The sequence below is a fragment of the Leucoraja erinacea genome, chromosome 10 (genome assembly GCF_028641065.1).
Source record: "Leucoraja erinacea ecotype New England chromosome 10, Leri_hhj_1, whole genome shotgun sequence".
NCBI lineage: Eukaryota > Metazoa > Chordata > Chondrichthyes > Rajiformes > Rajidae > Leucoraja > Leucoraja erinaceus.
The window spans coordinates 1,105,037-1,127,984 of NC_073386.1; the positions used below are offsets into that span (position 1 = coordinate 1,105,037).

At 49.0% G+C, this 22,948-nt stretch overlaps 1 protein-coding gene across 1 annotated transcript; it reads right to left on the minus strand.

The window, feature by feature from the left end:
• Positions 1–2,854: 2,854 nt before the first annotated feature.
• Positions 2,855–19,694, minus strand: dnase2b (deoxyribonuclease II beta). Its single transcript, XM_055641284.1, has 6 exons — positions 19,481–19,694; positions 16,807–16,984; positions 14,980–15,058; positions 7,201–7,362; positions 5,373–5,570; positions 2,855–3,948 (listed from the first exon to the last, which is right to left on the minus strand). Exons 1-6 carry the CDS (start codon positions 19,585–19,587, stop codon positions 3,611–3,613), a joined length of 1,062 nt encoding a protein of 353 aa, XP_055497259.1. The 5' UTR covers positions 19,588–19,694; the 3' UTR covers positions 2,855–3,610.
• Positions 19,695–22,948: the final 3,254 nt, after the last annotated feature.

The window sequence follows — 22,948 nt, forward strand, 5'->3', positions numbered from 1 at the left end:
CGCACTGCCACCTGGCGGCGTCTGAGTGACCGGCAGCTCCACAAGCTTCACTAGTTTCCAATGCAACAATACAATATTTATTGTCATTTGAGCCCCAGTGAGGCCCAAACGAAATTCCGTTTCCACAGCCATACAAACAAAGACAATTTCCTACAGACATACACACAATTAAATTCACACAAACATCCATCACAGTGGACCCACTGTGATGGAAGGCAAAGTCTTTTCTCTCCCCTGTTCTCCATTTCTCTCCCGATCTCCAAGCCCCAGGCGGGCGATGATAAGTTCCAAGGCCATTTTTAGGCCGTGCCGGGCGATTTACGGCCCCGGTCCCGGTCTAAAAGTCACAATGTTGGAGCCCCCGGCGGGCGCTGTATTGTCCCACGGCCATGAAGCCGCGCCGGGCGATGTACGGCCCCGCTCCGGGTCGTTCCAACCCCGCGACACGGGCTGGAGAAGTCGAGTTGCGGGAGCTCCGGGAAGCAGTCTCCTCAACCCGGACCCGCGAGCTCCCGATGTCCCAGTCCACCGGACCTGCGGCTGCGTTGCTGGAGCCTCCGAGCCCCAGGAGTCGAGTCGCAGCAGCGAGTCACCACCGCTCCCCACGCTCCGAGGCCGGCCAGCCCCACGATGGTGAGTAGTCCGCAGCTCCGCAGTCTCCCGAGCCCCCGGGTCGTCCAGGTTGGAGGCCGCTCCGCGGTGCTAGGCCCCAACGACAACGGAGACCCGACAGGGAAAAGGTCGGGTCTCCCGGACAGGGAAGAGATTTTAAACAGTTTCCCCCCCCCCCCCCCCGCCCCCCACATATCCACATTTAAAACCAGTATTAAAAAAAACACCTCCCACATTCCAAAGACATACAGGTTTGTAGGTTAATTGGCGTGGTGTAAATGTAAATTGTCCCGAGTGTGTGCAGGGTAGTGTTAGTGTGAAAGGATCGCTGGTCAGCATGGACCCTGTGGGCTGAATGGCCTGTTTCCACGCTGTATCTCTAAACTAAACTAAATCCCTGACACCCGTACTAATCAACAATCTATCTATCTCTGCCTTTAAAATATCCATTGACTTGACCTTCACAACCTTCTGTGGCAATGAATTCCACAGATTCACCACCCTCTGACTGAAGAAATTACTCATCTCCTTCTTAAAGGAACGTCCATTTAGTCCGAGGCTGTGACCTCTGGTCTCAGACTCTCCCACTAGTGGAAACATCCTCTCCACGTCCATTCTATCCAGACCTTTCACTATTTGGTTCTCTTCGATTTTGGTACATCAGAGAAAGTGTTTTCCAGGGTTAGGTTTGCTGGCTCTTGCTTCTGCAGGGGTAGAGATGTTGACCCTCGCATTAACGCAGGAGAAAGACATTTTGCCATTTCCTTCTAGATGTGGAAAGGATGTTTCCATTAGTGGGATAGTCTAGGACCAGAGGTCATAGCCTCAGAAGTGAAGGATATTCATTTCTGAAGATGAGGAGACATGCGTTCAGTATTATTCGCAGCTCAGAGAGCCGTGATCGTCTCGCTTTCTGGGTCTGACAGGAGTGAGGGACTATTCATCTCATGAGTTTATAAGATCACCCAACCTCTTGCTCTCAAAGGAATAAAGTCCTAGCCTGCTCAACCTCTCCCCATTTCTGAGGCCCTTGTGAATCTCTCTGCACTCTTTCCAGCTTAATAACACCCTTCCCACAGCAGGGTTAGAAGACAAGACTCCAAGTGTGGCCTCACCAACGTCTTGAAGGGGATGAGGAGGGATAGTGGGAGAAATGGATGTGTATCGAAGAGGGGAGACCATTCCCTCCACAGATGCTGCCTGACCCTCTGTTCCTCCAGCACTTTGTGTTTTGCTCCAGATTCCAGCATCGACAGTTCCATTTGACTTCCCTTTATTCTGGTCACGGCAAATTCATGAGTGAATGGATGTCTCACTGCTGTTTGCAAATTCTGGTCCAATATCCTCTTAGAAATCCAAAACAATTCTCAGAATACATCACTTTTATTTATTTTGAAGACCAAGTCAGCGGTTTCTACTTAAATGCAATGAAATAAATGGACATGAATATGGGCCAAATGTGGGCAGATGGGGCATCTTGATGGGGCGTCTTGGTTGGGATGGATGAGTTGGGCTGAAGGTCCTGTTTCCGTGCTGTTTGACCTTTGGCCTCTATGAAATGGAACTAGCCTAGATGGGGCATTGTGGTCGGCATGGAAAGTTGGGCTGCAGGGTCTGTTTCCATTCTGTACGACTATGACTAAATAGTGTAGAACCTTACAGAACTTACATAGAAACAGAGAAAATAGGTGTAAGAGGAGGCCATTCGGCCCTTCGAGCCAGCACCGCCATTCAACGGCTGATCATCCAGAATCAGTACCCCGTTCGTGCTTTTTCCCCACATCCCATGATTCCATCTTCCAGATGGAGTAGTTGAGCTCAGTTTAGGGATACAGCTTGGAAACGGGCCCTTCGGCTCACCGAATCCGCACCGACCAGCGATCCACGCACATTTACACTATCCCACACGCTTTAACTATCCATATCCTAGGGACGATTTTACATTCATACCAAGCCAATTAACCCACAAATCTGCACGTCTTTGGAGTGTGGGAGGAAACCGAAGATCTCAGGGAAAACCCACGCAGGTCACGGGGAGAAGGTACAAACTCCATACAGACTGGCACCTGTAGTCAGGATCGAACTCGGGTCTCTGGCGCCAGAAGGCAGTAGCTCTACCGCTGCGCCACCGTACCGCTTGAGTACATAGAAGATCAGAAAGGGAACACAATCCTTGGCCACATGGCAGCTGCAGATCAAATACAACAATGTTAAATACAACCAAGTTAGACATAAATTACAATTTGTATTGCTAAGTTTCCATTTATTATTTCATGTGTGCAGTGAAAAGCCTTGGTTTGCATGCTATCCCATCAGTTCAGACAATACCATGCATAGATACAAAAATGAAGTCAAACTCAAGTACAACAGGTAGAGCAAAGAGGAAGATACAGAGTGCAGGATATAGTTCTCAGCATTGTAGCACATCAGTTCCAGAGACAAAGTCCAATGTCTGCAATGGGGTGGAGGTGAATCGGACAGTACCCTGGTTTATGGAAGGACCGTTCATAAGTCAGATAACAGAGGGGATGAAGCTATTCCTGAGTCTGGCGGTGCGCGCTTTCAAGCTTTTGTACCTTCTGCCGGACGGGAGCGGGGAGAAGAAGGAATGACCGGTGCGGGACAAGTCTTTGATAGGGGAATAAGCTGTTCCGATTTTGCTGAAGTGCCTGTTTCCATGCTGCATGACTCTATGTTTCAGTTTAGTTTATTGCCACGTGTACCGAGGTACAGCAAAAAGCTTTTGTTGTGTGCTAACCATTCAGCGGCAAGACTACACATGATCACATTCGAGCCATTTACAGAGAACAGATGCATGATAGGGGAATGTGTAGGAAGGAACTGCAGATGCTGGTTTAAACCGAAGATAGAAACAAAATGCTGGAGTAACTCAGCGGGGACAGGCAGCATCTCTGGAGAGAAGGAACGTTTCGGGTCCAGACAAGAGATAACGTTTAGACTCTACGATTCTATAACTCGGGGTTTTTCACTCTGTGACTTAGGAACAATTCTTGTAGTGGGACACCAGCTTGCGGAAAGCTCTGTAGAGCGAGGGGTTCTGGGTGCAGAGCAGGCCGCCACTCCTCCACATCTGCCAGGGTGTGCGGTTGAGATCGGCGATGCAGAACCAGCCACGGGCAGGCCGCGGGGACACGCACCACTTGGAGTGGTCCTGCCTGGTGTTGAAGAGGGCAGGTCCCGGCAGCTCGAGCATATCCACATTGTAAACGTGTTTGGGCAGGGAGCAGTTAGACGGCAGCACATGCTTCCCTCTCCTCCAGGACTGCACCAGCAAATCCGTACCCAGGCTCTGGGCAACCCAGGCCGCATAGATGTCTGAAGGAAAAACCAGCATTGTTTATTTATTTTCAAAAATAAATGTATTCAATTATTAACAATAATAGTTTAGTTTAGAGACACAGTGTGAAAACAGGCACTTTGTGTAGATCAATCACTATTACCATATAATAACCATATAACAATTACAGCACGGAAACAGGCCATCTCGACCCTTCTAGTCCGTGCCGAACACATAATCTCCCCTAGTCCCATATACCTGCGCTCAGACCATAACCCTCCATTCCCTTCCCATCCATATAACTATCCAATTTATTTTTAAATGATATAAACGAACCTGCCTCCACCACCTTCACTGGAAGCTCATTCCACACTGCTACCACTCTCTGAGTAAAGAAGTTCCCCCTCATGTTACCCCTAAACTTCAGTCCCTTAATTCTCATGTCATGTCCCCTTGTTTGAATCTTCCCTACTCTCAGTGGGAAAAGCTTTTCCACGTCTTCCAAGGATTACTGATTTGATCCATGTCTAGTTTTGCTATAGCTGACCCGTTCCATAATCTATGTCGGGTTTCCACTATGTCATCCTGTGGAATGCGAACAGCCATACTCTTTAGTTTTACCTATTGCCCCTGTCCCACTTAGGAAACCTGAACGGAAACCTCTGGAGACTTTGCGCCCTACCCAAGGTTTCCGTGCGGTTCCCGGAGGTTTTTGTCAGTCTCCCTACCTGCTTCCACTACCTGCAACCTCCGGCAACCACCTGCAACCTCCGGGAACCGCACGGAAACCTCGGAAATTATTGTCACCGAGGTGAAAAGCTTTTGTTGTGTGCTAACCAGCCCGCGGAAAGACAATACATGATTATAATCGAGCCGTCCACAATGTACTGATACGGGATAAAGGAAATAACGTTCAGTGCAAGGTAATGTCGGGTTAAAGATAGTCCGAAGGTCACCAATGAGATAGATGGTAGGTCGGCACATATCTTTAGTTAGTGTTAGGATGATTCAGTTGCCTGATAACAGCTGGGAAGAAACTGTCCCTGAATCTGGAGCTGTGCGTTTTCACACTTCTGTACCTTTTGCATGATGGGAGAGGGGAGAGGAGGGAGTGACCGGGGTGCAACAGGTCCATTATGCTGCTGGCCTTGCCGAGGCAGCGCGACTTCCTCTGCACTCTTTTCAATGCCTCCACTCACAGAGAGGGTCGGGCGGGCGGGCGAGGAGAGGGACGTGGGTCGGTGGGTCGAGCCGGTCGAGGGTGACGGAAGAGGCCCCGCAGCAGCCTGGGGCTCGCCTGGATCTGGAGCTGCTCCAGTACATCGAGTGCTGGACTTTGGACTTTGTGTAAATGGCGGCAATATATGGCGACTCGTGCGTGTGTGTGTGTGAGTGATGCAAGAAGCATTTCACCGTGCAGGGCACACGTGTTAGTAAAGCAGCATCGAGCCATTGAACTTACCGTCTCCGAGGAGCTTGTACTTTGCAAAACTCTGGAACGAGACTCCCCCCGTGGTCATTAGTTTGGCTCGCCGTATCCACGGTATCCGAGCAAGGCTACCACCTTTAGCCACAATCTGCAGGTGAGAGAGCTCGGGCAGGAAGAGGTGAGGAAGAGTCCAATTGTAGACCTGTGGGTTGGAGTACGACAACTGGTCGCCTACAAGGATAGATTTATAAATATCTAAATAAACTTTATTCAGAGTAAAAAAAATATATACAGGACAGGTGATAGACACAAAATGCTGGAGTAACCCATCAGGACAGGCAGCATCTCTGGAGAGAAGGAATGGGTGACGTTTCGGGTCGAGACCCTTCTTCAGACCATTCCTCCAGCATTTTGTGTCTAACCGGTTTAAACCAGCATTTACAGTTCATTCCGATATAAAACAGGTACTGTGCAAGATACTCTTCCGACATTCTCAGAGACTATGCATACATTCAATGCATCACTATGCAGTATTTACACAATGTTACCCTTGCCACTCATGTGGCCCCCTGGGGCGATCTCCCTTCCCTTGTTTGAGGGGCATTGTGGAGACACCCCTCAAACAGGGACATAGCCCCACAATGTCCAGCAGCAGAAGCACCCTAGACTGTGGTCCTCCCCCACAGAGCCTCCCTCAGCACGTACTCCTGTAGTCTGCAGCGGGCCAGTCAACAACATCTCGCTCTGCTGGGAGGTCCACAAAGCTCGGACCGACCAAAGAATGCCTTTTAATGAGTTGATGACCTCCCAGCAGCATTCGATGTCCGTATCTGAAAGCTTCCCTGATGAGGACCCTTGCAAACTTCTCCAGACTCTCTTTGCCCACACCCTCCTCTCCATAGCAGCCGTCCCAAGGGCAACGTGCGCTGGTAGTGAGGTTCCGACGGTGCAGGAAGGATCTGACTGGGAGGGCTCCCCTCACCGCCAGCCATGCCAGGTCTTGGTGCTTATTGACGAGTGCCCACAAGGATAGATGGTGACGTCTATTAGGCTGGTCATGGAGAGGGAGCGTTGTTCACAGATAAAAGGCAAGACAAGAATTAAACATAACCTTAGTTAAATAGAGATGCAATATACTGCAGGTACATCAAAGATAGACACAAAAAGCTGGAGTAACTCAACAGGACAGGCAGCATCTCTGGAGAGAAGAAATGGGTCAAATCCCTTCTTCAGACAGTTTCCCAGCTGTCCAAAGAAGGGTCGCAACCCAAAACGTCACCCATTCCTTCTCTCCAGAGATGCTGCCTGTCCCGCTGAGTTACTCCAGCTGTTTGTGTCTATCCTGTTACAGTTGTACAAGACATTGGTGAGGCCGCATTTAGAGGAAAGATGTTGTTTTGCTGGAACGAGTGTAGAAGAGGATATTGCCAGGACTCGAAGGCCTGAGCTATAGGGAAAGGTTGTGCAGGCTCGGACTTTATTCCTTGGGGAAATTTTGATCGAGTCATTTACAGTGTACAGATACAGGATAAGCTAATAATGTTTTGTGCAAGTCAAAGCCAGTATTCCTACACGTGGGCAGCATGGTGGCACAGTGGTAGAGTTGCTGCCTTACAGTGGTTTCAGAGACCCGGGTTCGATCCTGACTACGGGCGCTGCCTGTACGGAGTTTGCACGTTCTCCCCGTGACCTGCGTGGGTTTTCTCCGAGATCTTCGGTTTCCTCCCACACTCCAAAGACGTACAGGTTTGGAGGTTGATTGGCTTGCTATGAATGTAAATTGTCCCCAGTGTGTGTAGGATGGTGTAGAACTAATATGCGGGGATCGCTGATCAGATTAAACGAAACAATTGTTCCTTACCGATCTCTGCCACCTGGTGGTACGGGATTGTAACACACAGGAAGCTCTGTCCATTTCTCCGTCCGGAGTTTGGCCAGGAATACCCCTGCTCCACGCCGGGAGGGAAATTAGGAACACTGTGCATCAGCCAGAACCCCTGGACTCTGTCAAACATCAGCACCCCTGAAATTAGACAGTGCAACAATGAGGCTTAGGATGAAAGATGCAGTCCGAGCTCGAGACCGGAGTCTACTTTAGTTTAGTTTAAAGATACCAAGCAGAAACAGGCCCTTCGGCCCACCGATTCTGTGCCGACCGGCGTTCCCCATACACTAGGGTGGCACGGTGGCGCAGCGCTAGAGTTGCTGCCTCACAGTGCCAGAGACCCGGCTGTGATCCTGACTACGGGTGCTGTCTGTACGGAGTTTGCACGCTCTCCCCATGACCTGCGTGGGTTTTCTCCGAGTACTCTGGTTTCCTCCCACACTCCAAAAGACGTGCAAGTTGGTAGGTTAATTGGCTTGGTATGTAGGATCATGTTAATGTGCGGGGATCGCTGATCCATGCAGACGCGGTGAACGGAATGGCCTGTTTCCATGCTGTACCTCTAAACTAAACCAAACTAAACTAAACTTCTATACTCAGTATAGTCTGAAGAAGGATCCCAACTTAGTTTATACTCTCTAGAATTTAGGAGATTGAGAGGTGATCTTATAGAAACCTACAGAATTCTTAAGGGGTGGGACAGGCTAGATGCAGGAAGATTGTTCCCCATGTTGGGGAAGTCCAGGACAAGGGGTCACAGCTTAAGGATAAGGGGGAAATCCTTTAAAACCGAGATGAGAAGAACTTTTTTCACACAGAGAGTGCTGAATCTCTTGAACTCTCTGCCGCAGAGGGTAGTCAGGCCAGTTTTGTATATTTAAGTCTTTGGCCATAAGACAATACGGGAACTGTTCATGATGTGAAGCCAGGCTCGAAGGGCCGAATGGCACAGCGTTAAAAGATGTTTCTATGTTTCTAACCCGAAATGTCACCCCATCCATGTTCTGCAGAGATGCTGCCTGACCTGCTGAGTTACTCCAGCACTTTGTGTCTTTCTATAAACAATAGCAATGTTCAATGTGTGAAGCCAGAGAGAACACAGCGTTTAGGTCTGTGTGAGAAGCAGATTTTATATTTTGAGCCACTCAACCACTAGAGGGAGTTGCTAATAGGATCACATCACGGGCTTCCACCTCGGATTAATGACCTTTTTCGCCCAACACCTCCGCTCAGTTCACAATAACCAACATGATCTCCCGGTGGCCCAGCACTTCAACTCCCCCTCCCATTCCGAATCTGACCTTTCTGTCCTGGGCCTCCTCCATGGCCAGAGTGAGTCCCACCACAAATTGGAGGAGCAGCGGCTCATATTTCGCTTGGGCAGTTTACACCCCAGCGGTATGAACATTGACTTCTCCAATTTCAGGTAGTCCTGCTTTCTCCCTCCTTCCCAGCCTACTCTCTCCGCCTCTTCCTTTCTTTTTCCCACGTTTGGACGTTCTACCCGTGAACTGCGTGAGTTTTCTCCGAGATCTTCACTTCCCTCCCACGCTCCAAAGACGTGCAGGTTTGTAGGTTCATTGGTTTTGGTATAAATGTAAATTGTCCCTCGTGTGTGTAGGATAGTGTTAGTGCGCGGGGATCGCTGGTCAGTGCGGACTCGGTGGGCCGAAGGGCCTGTTTCCGCGCAGTATCTCTCAACTAAACTAAAACTAAAAGACTGTGAACATCCACCTTATCCATGTCCCTCATGCTTCTACAGAACACTATAAGCCCACACCTCAGCCTCCGATTCTCCAAAGACTCCACTCTCGTATAGCCCATATGCCCTCCAGTTCCTGCAACAACATTTGTGAATCTCGTCTGCACCATCACTCGCTTAATACCATCCATCTTAATTTAGTTTTAGGTTAGCGGCCACCCCGTACACTAGCAGTATCCCACACACTAGGGGGGCAATGTTTACAATTTTACCAAAGCCAAATGTAACCTGCAAACCTGTACGTCTTTGGTCATGGAATCATAGAGTGATACAGTGTGGAAACAGGCCTTTGGCCTAACTTGCCCACACCGGGTGTGTGGGAGAAACCCTAGCGGTCACGGGGAGAGCGTACAATCTCCATCCAATCAACCCTCGTAGGAAGGAACCTGGGTCTCTGGCGCTGTGAGGCAGCAACTCTACTGCTGCGCCATCGTGCCGCCCTGTAAATGGTGTTATAGAACCAGCCTCAATACCTCCTCGTTCCACATACCCACCACCCTCTGTGTGAAAAGGATATTTTAATCTTTAAGAAATTTATGATCTTCTGAGATCTACGAACGGCACGGTGGAGCAGCGGTAGAGTTGCTGCCTTACAGCGGTAGAGTTGCTGCCTTACAGTGCTTGCAGAGTAAACTTACACCGAGGTTGTGTCTTTTCGAACCCTTGTCCTGGTTTATTCACACAGGATCATGAACAAGGGAAAACAAGCAAGGAAGGTCGCACCCCGTTCGACTGCAACGGAACAGGAGGGTTCCATCAGTGGGGGGCGACCAGCAGCACCTGGACCGCACACGCTGCGGTCCACAGTCACCGACAGCATTTCCGAGCCGAGCCCAGCGCCACTAGCGCAGCCTGAACAACAGCAGCGGGCTGGAGGTAAGGCAAAACGGAAGTCGGACCGGCCGGTATACTCAGACGAGTCCGATGCGGAAGACTCACCGCCGAGAGCGGCAAAGGTGGCCGTTTGAGCCGAATGGAAAGGCTCATGGAGCAAATGCTCCAGCGAGACTTGCTCCGGGAGATGGGGCAAGCTCGCCACTGCTTTGAAGTATGCCGCGCATGCGTGCTGGCGGCGTCTTCACGTAATCCCTCATCGTAACTCCTCATAAAATAAAGATCAAACTTCAAACTGGTAAGTTCTCGTTTAATCTTACTATTAAACACTCTTACCTCTGTTCTTGATCCCACCTTGCAGATCAGTTTACCGTGCGGGACCTTAACAAAAGTCTTCCTAAATTCAATCATTTATTTTTACATTATACTAAACCACTTCTCGAATAGTGAAAGGCCTGGATAGAGTGGATGTGAAAAGGATGTTTCCACCAGTGGCAGAATCTAGGACCAGAGGTCACAGCCTCAGAATTAAAGGACGTTCCTTTAGGAAGGAGATGAGGTGGAATCTCTTTAATCAGAGGGTGGTGAATCTGTGGAATTCTTCGCCAGAGAAGGCTGTGGAGGCCAAGTAAGTGGATATTTTAAAGGCAGAGATAGATAGATTCTTGATTAGTACGGGTGTCAGTGGTTATGGGGAGAAGGCAGGAGAATGGGGTTGAGAGGGAGAGATAGATCAGCCATTATTGAATGGCGGAGTGGACTTGATGGGCCGAATGGCCTAATTCTGCTCCTATCACTTATGACCTTATGACCCTCAGACTGTTGGCAGCAATTCAGTAACTCCAGTGATGTAGCGACAAGGATAATGAATGGAAAATTACGGCTTTGGGTTAAAGGGGAACGGGTTGATTTTGTAAGAGGGTCATTGGACGCAGGTTTGCGTTGCAGATGACGGGTAGTTACATTATCGAGTGACAGAGCAACAAGAGCGATACAGTAGCGTTCTGGCTCAGATAACCCACACAATCCCCGCAGGCAGCCATGACCTTGGCTCACAAACCTTGTGTACCTGACGTTTAGTTTAGAGATCCAGCAGGAAATTCAGGAGCCCTGCGGCCCACCGAGTCCACGCCGACCATTGATCACCCGTTCACACTAGTTATAGAGTCACAGAGTCACAGTCGTACCAGCCCAAGATAGGCACTAAATGCTGGGAGTAACACAGCGGGACAGGCAGCATCTCTGGAGAGAAGGAATGGGTGACGTTTCAGGTCCAGACCCTTCTTCAGACCAACCCAACTTGCCCACACCGACCAAGATGCCCCATCTACACTAGTCCCACCTGCCTGTGTTTGGCTCATATACCTCCAAGCCTGTCCTATCCACGTACCTGTCCATGTTTCTTTTAAGTAGTTATCCCACTTTCTCATCCACTCCCTACACACTAGAGACAATTTACAACTTAGAGAGTTAACCTACAAAAACCGCACGTCTTTTTTCTTGGAATAAATCCATGCGGTCAATAGACAATAGACAATAGATGCAGGAGTAGGCCATTCGGCCCTTCAAGCCAGCACCGCCATTCATTGTGATCATGGCTGATCTTCTACAATCAGTGCCCCCCGTTCCTGCCTTTCATAGCAAAAGGATTTGAGTATAGGAGCAGGGAGGTTCTACTGCAGTTGTACAGGGTCTTGGTGAGACCACACCTGGAGTATTGCGTACAGTTCTGGTCTCCAAATCTGAGGAAGGATATTATTGCCATAGAGGGAGTGCAGAGAAGGTTCACCAGACTGATTCCTGGGATGTCAGGACTGTCTTATGAAGAAAGACTGGATAGACTTGGTTTATACTCTCTAGAATTTAGGAGATTGAGAGGGGATCTTATAGAAACTTACAAAATTCTTAAGGGGTTGGACAGGCTAGATGCAGGAAGATTGCTCCCGATGTTAGGGAAGTCCAGGACAAGGGGTCACAGCTTAAGGATAAGGGGGAAATCCTTTAAAACAGAGATGAGAATAACTTTTTTTCACACAGAGAGTGGTGAATCTCTGGAACTCTCTGCCACAGAGGGTAGTTGAGGCCAGTTCATTGGCTATATTTAAGAGGGAGTTAGATGTGGCCCTTGTGGCTAAGGGGATCAGGGGGTATGGAGAGAAGGCAGGTACGGGATACTGAGTTGGATGATCAGCGATGATCATATTGAATGGCGGTGCAGGCTCGAAGGGCTGAATGGCCTACTCCTGCACCTAATATCTATGTTTCTATGTTTCTATGTTTCTCCCCATATCCCCTGACTCCACTATCTTCAAGAGGTCTATCTAGCTCTCCCTTGAAAGCATCCAGAGAATTGGACTCCACCGCCCCCTGAGGCAGAGAATTCCACAGATTCACAACCCTCTGTGTGAAAGGCAGAATGTGCAAACTACACACCGGGGTCAGGATGGAACCCGGGTCTCTGGCACTACGAGGCAGCAGCTCCACCTGCTGCGCCACTGGTGCCGCCCTGAATAATGTTCGAGGGAAGCCGAGTTCACACAGCGATCGCGGGCGGTCACGGTGGCGCAGCGGTAGAGTTGCTGCCTTACAGCAAATGTAGCGCCGGAGTCCCGGGTTCGATCCCGACTAAGGGTGCGGTCTGTACGGAGTTTGTACGTTCTCTGCGTGGGTTTCCTCCTAGACCTTCAGTTTCCTCCCACAATCCAAAGGTTTGTAGGTTAATCGGCTTGGTAAATGTAAACATTGTCCCTTGTGGGTGTGGGATAGCGTTAACGTGCGGGGATCGCTGGTCGGCGCGGACCCAGTGGGCCGAAGGGCCTGTTAGCGTGGCTGTATCTCTAAACTAAACTAAACTTGGAGAGAACGGGATAAGAGCAAAGTTTAAACGTTTGGGACAGAAAACACAAGATGATATTTGATCAGAAACCGTGTGTGTGTTGAGTAAACGCAGTGTTGTGCCAAGCCATGAAGGATTTGGCTTATTGAACAAACAATGTACGTGACCCTTGTGGACCATTCCATTTCACAATGGTCAACAATATTCATCTGTTGTATATTAATTAGGTTATTCAAACATGACTCCAAGGTATGCTGTCCGGAGAAGGGAGCGGAAATCCTGCACCAATCTCCTCCGCCTTAATCCTTCCATAGATGCATACAGCACGGAAACAGGCCCTTCAGCCCAACTTGCCCAAGTCGACCAACTACTACACTAGTCCAGCCCATTTTCCCAGTCCACTGTATACAATTCTGCTTACAAATCCGACCTGCCCACGTTTGGCCCAATCTTCACTAAATCTTTCCTATCCACGTACCTGTCCAAACATCTTTTAAATGTTGTTATTGTACACACCTCAACTACCGCCTCTGGCAGTCCGTTCCAACTACACACCATCCACTTTGTGAAAAAGTTGCACCTCAGATTCCTATTATTTCTTTCCCCCATCACCTTAAACCCATGTCCTCTGGTTCTTGATCACCCCACCCTGGGTAAAAGACTGTGCATACATCCTATCTATTCCTGGGATGGCAGGACTTTCATATGAAGAAAGACTGGATAGACTCGGCTTGTACTCGCTAGAATTTAGAAGATTGAGGATGGGATCTTATAGAAACTTACAAAATTCTTGAGGGGTTGGACAGGCTAGATGCAAGAAGATTGTTCCCGATGTTGGGGAAGTCCAGAACAAGGGGTCACAGTTTAAGGATAAGGGGGAAGTCTTTTAGGACCGAGATGAGAAAAAAAAAATTCACACAGAGAGTGGTGAATCTGTGGAACTCTCTGCCACAGAAAGTAGTTGAGACCAGTTCATTGGCTATATTTAAGAGGGAGTTAGATGTGGCCCTTGTGGCTAAAGGGATCGGGGGTATGGAGAGAACGCAGGTACAGGATACTGAGTTGAATGATCAGCCGTGATCATATTAAATGGCGGTGCAGGCTCGAAGGGCCGAATGGCCTACTCCTGCACCTATTTTCTATGTTTCTATGTTTCTATTCCTCTCATGATTTTATACACCTCTATAAGATCACCCCTCATCCTCCTGCTCTCCATGGAATAAAGTCCTAGCCTGCCAAACTTCTCCAGGTAGGTCAGGCCCATGAGTCCTGGAAATATCTCTGCGCTTTTTCCTGCTTAATAGCAGAATTTCTATAGCAGGGTGAGCAAAACTGAACACAAAACTCCAAGTGTGGCCTCACCAACCTCACTAGAGTCCATAATGCGCTGACTATGTGGAGTCTGCACGTTCTCACTGTTACTGCGTGGGTTTCCTCTGGGTGCTCCGGGTAAATTTGCCTCTAGTGTGTAGGGAGCGGATGAGAAAGCGGGATAACATAGAACTAGTGGGAACGGGTGGTGGATGGTCGGCCTAATGCCTGACCTTCTGATGGTCATTAGGCCATAAGTGATAGGAGTAGAATTAGGCCATTCGGCCCATCAGTCATGGCTGATCTATCTCTCCCTTCTAACCCCATTCACCTGACTTCTCCTCATAACCCCTGACACCCGTACTAATCATGATGCGACCGGACCAACCAAGTTACTGCAGCTGATTGTGTTTTGTTCCCGTTCATAGAAACATAGAAACATAGAAATTAGGTGCAGGAGTAGGCCATTCGGCCCTTCGAGCCTGCACCGCCATTCAATATGATCATGGCTGATCATCCAACTCAGTATCCCGTACCTGCCTTCTCTCCATACCCTCTGATCCCCTTAGCCACAAGGGCCACATCTAACTCCCGCTTAAATATAGCCAATGAACTGGCCTCGACTACCCTCTGTGGCAGAGAGTTCCAGAGATTCACCACTCTCTGTGTGAAAAAAGTTCTTCTCATCTCGGTTTTAAAGGATTTCCACCTGATCCTTAAGCTGTAACCCCTTGTCCTGGACATCCCCAACATCGGGAACAATCTTCCTGCATCTAGCCTGTCCAACCCCTTAAGAATTTTGTAAGTTTCTATAAGATCCCCTCTCAATCTCCTAAATTCTAGAGAGTATAAACCAAGTCTATCCAGTCTTTCTTCATAAGACAGTCCTGACATCCCAGGAATCAGTCTGATGAACCATCTCTGCACTCCCTCTATGGCAATAATGTCCTTCCTCAGATTCAGGTCCAGTCCTGTTGAACTGACCCTTGCTGCAACAGTATGGAAGACCCACCTTTAGTATGTCCATGGTCTGGGTCATAAGGCATCCAGGGTGCAGCGTCATTGTAGATGAAATACGCACTGTCGTTCACCTGTTTACAAAGGAACAATAAGGTCATAAGGTCATAGGTGATAGGAGCAGAATTTAGGCCATTCGGCCCATCAAGTCTACTCTGCCATTCGATCATGGCTGATCTATCTCTCCCTCCTAACCCCATTCTCCTGCTTTCTCCCCATAATCCATGACATCAGTACGAATCAAGAACGGTGACACAGCGATAGGCCATGCTGCCACACAGCACCAGAGTCCGGGTTCGATCCTGACCACGGGTGCTGTCTGTACGGAGTTTGCACGTTCTCCCCGTGACCCTATGCGTTTTCCCCGGGTGCTCCCATTTCCACCCACACTCCAAAGGCATCCAGGTTTGCAGGTTAATTGGCTTCTGAAAATTATCCCCAGTGTGTAGGATAGTGCTAGTGTATGAAGTGATCGCTGGTCAGCGTGGACTCGGTGGGCCGAAGGGCCTGTTTCCATGCTGTATCTCTAAATTAAACTAAACTAAACGTTACTAAACTAAACCAAACCAAACTAAAGATTAGTACGGGTGTCAGGGGTTATGTCGAGAAGGCAGGAAAATGGGGTTGAGAGGGAAAGATAGATAGACAATAGACAATAGACAATAGGTGCAGGAGTAGGCCATTCGGCCCTTCAAGCCAGCACTGCCATTCTATATGATCATGGCTGATCATCCACAACGTTCCTGCCTTCTCACCATATCCCCTGACCGCTATCTTTAAGAGCCCTATCTAGCTCTCTCTTGAAAGTATCCAGAGAACCGGCCTCCACCGCCCTCTGAAGCATAGAATTCCACAGACACAACTCCATTCAATAGGACCCCTTATTCAATCTGGCCCTGGTCACTCCCCCAACATCGGGAACGTTCCTGCCTTCAGCGTCCAAACCCTTAATAATCCCCAAATGCTGGAGAAACTCAGCGGGTGCTCTTTAAGCAGGAGCGAAGGAAATAGGCCGTTTCGGGCCAAAACCCTTCTTCAGACTGATGGGGGGTGGGGGGGGGGAGAAGGAAGGAAAAGGGGAGGAGGAGGAGCTCAGCTGGAGGGTTAAGGAAGGGGAGGAGACAGCAAGGGCTAGCAAAATTGAAAGTAATGTCCAGACGAAGGTCCCCCGAGCCCTCCACTGTTGCCACTCTGGAGGAGACAAGAGAATTCCACAATGGGACTCAAGTGCTGAACTCTCTGAGCGGAGGTGTGGCGAAAAAGTGTTTTCGCTGGTCTCAAATGGGCTACCCCTTATTCTTAATGCCATCCGGGTTGCGGGCACTGAGGCGGAATATGAGGTGCTGTTCGGGGGGACCGCTGTGGCTCACTCTGGCGCGTTGAAGTGCTGAATCTGTGACCCCTGGAACGATTGCTTGGGTCCTTGAATGGAGTCGAGGGGGGAGGTGAAGGGACAGGTGTTGCATTTCTTGCGGTTGCAACGGAAAGTGCCCGGGGAGGGGGTGGTACGGGAGGGAAGGGAAGAATTGACAAGGGAGTTGCGGAGGGAGCGGTCTTTGCGGAAGGCAGACATGGTTTTTTTGACATGGTTTTTTTAATAATCTTATATGTTTCAATCAGCCATGATTGGATGGTGGAGTAGACTTGATGGGCAGAATGGCCTAAATCTGCTCCTAGAACATATGAACATGAATTTATAAGCTAAACTAAACTAAGCAAACTAAACTAACCACTACCATGTAACCAGTACCATGGAACACTGCAAGGGCCATGTTGGCATTATATAGATGCAGGTTGACCACAGAGTCCATTAGACACTTGCCTTTGACGTGTAGGCTGAATAAAGCTGCTGTAAGGTTCTTCCCACCGCGCTCTCCGTCACGTTGACCAGGTATTTGCCTTTCTGCCAGTCCTTCATCGATGGGTCCAGGTAGATGTACGTCAGCCCCAGACCGCCAGCGCGATGTTCCACGTGCCTGGGCAACTTGTACACGGCAAACCTATGAGGACAAGCACAGGGGATAAGATGAACATAAAACAGGGGCGGCGCGGTGGTGCAGCGGTAGAGTTGCCGCCACACAGCGCCAGGGACCCTGGTTCCATCCTGACTACGGGCGCTGTCTGTACGGAGTTTGTACGTTCTCCCCGTGACCAGCGTGGGTTTTGTCCGGGATCTTTGGTTTCCTCCCACACTCCAAAGACGTCCAGGTTTGTAACCATATAACCATATAACAATTACAGCACGGAAACAGGCCATCTCGACCCTTCTAGTCCGTGCCGAACACGTAATCTCCCCTAGTCCCATATACCTGCGCTCAGACCATAACCCTCCATTCCCTTCCCGTCCATATAATTATCCAATTTATTTTTAAATGATAAAAATGAACCTGCCTCCACCACCTTCACTGGAAGCTCATTCCACACAGCCACCACTCTCTGAGTAAAGAAGTTCCCCCTCATGTTACCCCTAAACCTCAGTCCCTTAATTCTCAAGTCATGTCCCCTTGTTTGAATCTTCCCTACTCTCAGTGGGAAAAGCTTATCCACGTCAACTCTGTCTATCCCTCTCATCATTTTAAAAACCTCTATCAAGTCCCCCCTTAACCTTTTGCGCTCCAAAGAATAAAGCCCTAACTTGTTCAACCTTTCTCTGTAACTTAGTTGCTGAAACCCAGGCAACATTCTAGTAAATCTCGTCTGTACTCTCTCTATTTTGTTGACGTCCTTCCTATAATTATGCGACCAAAATTGTACACCATACTCCAGAATTGGCCTCACCAATGCCTTGTACAATTTTAACATTAAAATTTAACATTAGTTTGTAGGCTAATTGGCTTCTGTAAAATTGTAACTTGTTCCTAGTGTGTAGAATAGAACTAATGTATGGTGTGGACTCACTAGGCCAAAGGCTTCTGATCCTTGTGAGGAGGGGGGGGGGGGGGGGAGCCTTGCTCATGGACGGACTCCCACAGAGCAGAGGGGCCCCTCGCTTGCTGACAGCGGAGAGAGGGGAAGAGACCGTATAGGGAGGCAGCAGGCAGGCTCTCGACGTATCCCAGAATACCCCCTCCCCATCTTGAGCAGAGACAAGCCAGGAATTCCAGCCAGTCCCTGAGAATGCCACATGTTTAGAGTCGTTCAGGAAGGAAACAGGCCCGTTGGCTTATGGTCAATTAGTTTGTGGTCATTTTTGTTAGCGTTTGCCCTTGAGCTATTAATGCGGCGCGGTGGCGCAGCGGTAGAGCTGCTGCCTCACGGCGCCAGAGACCCGGGTTCGATCCCGACTACGGGTGCTGTCTGTACGGAGTTTGTACGTTCTCCCCGTGACCTGCGTGGGTTTTCTCCAGGATCTCCAGTTTCCCCCCTCACTCCAAAGACATGCAGGTTTGTTAGTTAATTGGCTTGGTGTGAATGTAAAAGATTATCCCTAGTGTGTGTAGGATAGTGTTAATGTGCGGGGATCGCTGGCCAGTGCAGACTCGATGGGCCGAATGCTGTATCTCTAAACTAATACTAAAAAACTAAACCGATGAACTAACTTGGTGGCACTAAGGACTTTGGGCTTTTTTGCAGTAATATTTTAGTTTTTATAAATTGTTGAATGGTTAGTTTATTATTATGTTATTTATGAGTACCCTGTACTGTGTTTGAAGGCCTGTTTTAGATTTAGTTTTCGACTAAAACAGGTCCTTCTGCCCACCAAATTCAATCCAGTTCCCGTACACTAACACTACCCTGCACACACTAGGGACTATTTACAAGGCCAATTAACCTACAAATCTGCACGTTTTTTGGAGTGTGGGAGGAAACCGGAGCACCCGGATAAAACCCACGCAGTCACAGGGAGAAGGTATAATGTCTGTACAGACAGCACCAGTGGACAGAATCACACCCGGGTCTCTGGCGCGGTGAGGCAGCAACTCTACCGCTGCGCCACCGTGCTAGCATAGACTAGTTGGGCCGAACGTTAACCACTCCATGTAGTCATAAGGTCGTAAGTGATAGGAGTACAATTAGGCCATTCGGCTCATCAAGTCTACTCCACCATTCAATCATGGCTGATCTATCTATCCCTCCTGAACCCATTCTCCTGCCTTCTCCCCACAACCCCTGACACCCGTACTAATCAAGAATCTGTCTATCCCTGCCTTAAAAATATCCATTGACTTGGTCTCCACAGCCTTCTGTGGCAAAGAATTCCACAGATTCACCACCCTCTGACGAAAGAAATTCCTCCTCATCTCAAGTCGTCAAGTCTAGTCAAATTTATTTGTCACATACACATATAAGATGTGCAGTGAAATGAAAGTGGCAATGCCTGCGGATTGTGCAAAAAACTACAGAACAGAATAGAACAGAATCAGTATGTCCTTTAATTCCAAGGCTGTGCCCTCTGGTCCTGGACTCTCCCACTGGTGGAAACATCCTCTCCACATCCACTCTCTCCAGGCCTTTCACAATTCGGAAAGTTTCAATGCCATACTTCTCGTACTCACCAATCCACCTGTTGGCCCAGCTCATTTCTGCAGGAGATGGCAGCCAAGCCGGGGTGGAGGAGAGCAACGATCAGAAGGAGAAGACTGCACGGTGGTCCTGTCTTCATTTCAAGAGCTGCTGAGCTGTGAAGAGCTGAGTTGCTGGCAGTCTCCTGTCAGCTTCAGTGGGGGAGGTTGTGTCACGAGCCAGGTTCATCTTGCTGAATCAACTTCCAGAAAGCAGAAGTGACACATGTGGCAAATCGCACGTGAGAAGCTACTGGTCCCTCCACACATTGTCCCCCGCTGCCTTTGACACTTGATCATCTTGTCCAGATAACACGGTTCAGCTAAAGACTCAGATAGTTAAGATGCGGCTGACCTGAGCCTGTGATGGTGACTGTGGGGGAGTTTCTGGCCACTTCCGCTGTTTGTTCTTGAGTACAGCAAGGAGATACCTAGGGTAGACACATAATGCTGGAGTAACTCAGCGGGACAGGCAGCATCTATGGAGAGAAGGAATGGGTGTGATTCAGGGTCTCGACACAAAACATCACCCATCCCTTCTCTCCATAGGTGCTGACTCACCCGCTGAGTTACTCCAGCATTTTGTGTCTACCTTCGATTTTATCCAGCATCTGCAGTTCTTTCTCACACAAGGTGATACCCAGATAGTGCTTTCAGCCACTCATTCTTCAGTGTAGGTGACCCATGCCCAGACAAGGACCAGTCTCACCCCAGTCACTCCCTCTTCTCCCCTTGCCCAACGGGCAAGTGGTACAAAAGTGTGAAAAATACATACATAGAATTATAGTCGTACGGCATGGAAACAGCCCCTTCGGCCCAACTTGCCCACGGCTAACATGCCCCATCTACACTAGTCAATAGACAATAGACAATAGGTGTAGGAGTAGGCCAAGCAAACCAGCACCGCCATTCAATGTGATCATGGCTGATTATCCACAATCAGTACCCCGTTCCTGCCTTCTCCCCATATCGGAGCAGGCTGCTTAAACGCCGGTACGCCCGGAACCCGCAACAGTCGCCATCTCCCCCACTGCAGGAAGAGCAGGGGCCAGGAGCGGGTGACCGAACCGGGGACCTGACTGCTATCTTCAAGAGCCCTATCTAGCTCTCTCTTGAAAGTTTCCAGAGCTCTTCCTGATTTTATACACAAAGGCAATGAGGTGACCAGATGTAGAGGCAAGGAACGACAGATGCTTGTTTACACAAAATTTCAGTTTAGTCTTTCTCTTCAGTTCAGTTCAAAAGGACACAAAATGCTGGTGTAACTCAGCGAGTCAGGCAGCATCTCTGGAGAACATGGATAGATTCATCAGATGGATTCATATTGATAGATCAGATAAAGTCATAATCTTCTGACAGATTCGTAAGGTCTTGACCCGAAACGTCACCTATCCATGTTCTCCAAAAATGCTGCCTTACCTGCTGAGTTACTCCAGCACTCTGTCCTCAAGTGAACTAGTTCATGTATTCAGGCATGTACGGTATTCCTTGCCCAGACAACAACAGCAGTGCATCCAAAGTTAGACAACATGGTGCTCTTTGGTCTTAAAGGTACAGTAAAACTCCCATCCTCCAGTATGTTTCAGTGATCTTAGATCAAAGATAGACACAAAAAACAGGAATAACTCAGCAGGTCAGGCGGCATCTCTGGAGAAAAGGAATGGCCGATGTTTCGGGTTGAGAGCCTTCTCCAGGTGCGAGGGAAACGAGAGATACAGACGGTGATATAGAGACGTGGTCGTAGATCTGGAGAGCGGGAGGAATCACAGCGGGGGAGCAGCGAGAGAGGGTGTTGCAGAACGCACATCCGAGAGAGGAGGAGAACTTCTTCAAAGACCAAGTCCGTGCCGACCAGCAATCCCCTAACACCAACCCTATCCTATCCTACTCACACTGGGGACAATTTACAATTACACCAAGCTGCCAATTACCTGCAAACCCGCACGGCTTTGGAGTGTGGGAGGAAAGCGGAGATCTTGGAGAAAACCCACGCAGGTCACGGGGAGAACGTACAAACTCCGTACAGACAGCACCCGTGGTCAGGATCGGACCCGTGTCCCTGGTGCTGCGAGGCAGCAACTCTACCGCTGCGACACCGTGCCACATGGGACTATTGGATGTTTTTTCAACTGATACCTCAAAATACAATTTATTCATTTTGCTTTGAATGCGCATAAAATAACAATACTATTTCCCTCAAGTCACGGCAGCTTACAGGCAGTGGATGAGGCAGGCAGGCGCTGGTGAGTGGGAAGAAACCGGGGCTCAGACAGTGGGGGAGATGTGCAGTGAACTGGGGCCTTAGTGACTTGGGAGGGTTTTGTGAATGGTAAGTCAGCCAGGATAGTAAATCCATGTGGAGGCCAAGTCAATGGATAAATAGATTCTTGACTAGTGCGGGTGTCAGGGGTTATGAGGAAAAGGCAGGAGAATGGGGTTAGGAGGAAGAGGTAGATCAGCCATAATTGAACAGCGGAGTAGACTTGATGGGCCGATTGGCCTAACTCTGCTCCAATCACTTATGAACTCGTATTTTAAAAGAAAATAATGTCCATTATATGTGTGGTATTGTTTCGCTGGCTGGTTAGCATGCAACTGAAAAGCTTTTCACTGTACCTCAGTACATGTGACAATAAACTAAACTAAAATATGTATGTATCTTTATGTGCATCCAGGGACCTTGACAATCCTTACGGTGGAAGACGTTCTTTGGTCGTTCCGGATCGTGTTGGCCTCCCGGCAGCGCGAGATGTCCGTCGGGGAATATTGCCGACTGGCCCGCTCCAGACTGCAGGAGTACGTGCTGAGGGACGCGCTGAAGCTCGGTGCAGCCAACGCCAAGGCTCTGTCGGGGTGGGCCACAGTCTAGGGTCCTTCCGCTGCTGGACTTTGGCGGGGAAGGGTGTGGTGGAGACACCCCTCAAACAAGGGAAGGGATATCACCCCAGGGGGACACATGAGTGGCAAGGGTGGCAGATATAATGTAGGGTGACAGAAATGCTGGAGAAACTCAGCGGGTGAGGCAGCACCTATGGAATGAAGGAAATAGGCAACGTTTCAGGCCGAAACCGTTCTTCAGACAGAATATAATGATGGTTCCTGGGATGTCAGGACTGTCTTATGAAGAAAGACTGGATAGACTTGGTTTATACTCTCTAGAATTTAGGAGATTGAGAGGGGATCTTATAGAAACTTACAAAATTCTTAAGGGGTTGGACAGGCTAGATGCAGGAAGATTGTTCCCGATGTTGGGGAAGTCCAGGACAAGGGGTCACAGCTTAAGGATAAGGGGGAAATCCTTTAAAACCGAGATGAGAAGAACTTTTTTCACACAGAGTGTGGTGAATCTCTGGAACTCTCTGCCACAGAGGGTAGTCGAGGCCAGTTCATTGGCTATATTTAAGAGGGAGTTAGATGTGGCCCTTGTGGCTAAGGGGATCAGAAGGTATGGAGAGAAGGCAG

Coding starts and splice junctions, on each gene's coding strand:
- dnase2b (XM_055641284.1), bottom strand. CDS start 19,587: ATGAAGACAGGACCACCGTGCAGTCTTCTCCTTCTGATCGTTGCTCTC. Junction 7,363..14,979: donor AGACCATGGACATACTAAAG/GTGGGTCTTCCA, acceptor GTCTAATTTCAG/GGGTGCTGATGTTTGACAGA. Junction 3,949..5,372: donor GTACAAGCTCCTCGGAGACG/GTAAGTTCAATG, acceptor TTTTTCCTTCAG/ACATCTATGCGGCCTGGGTT.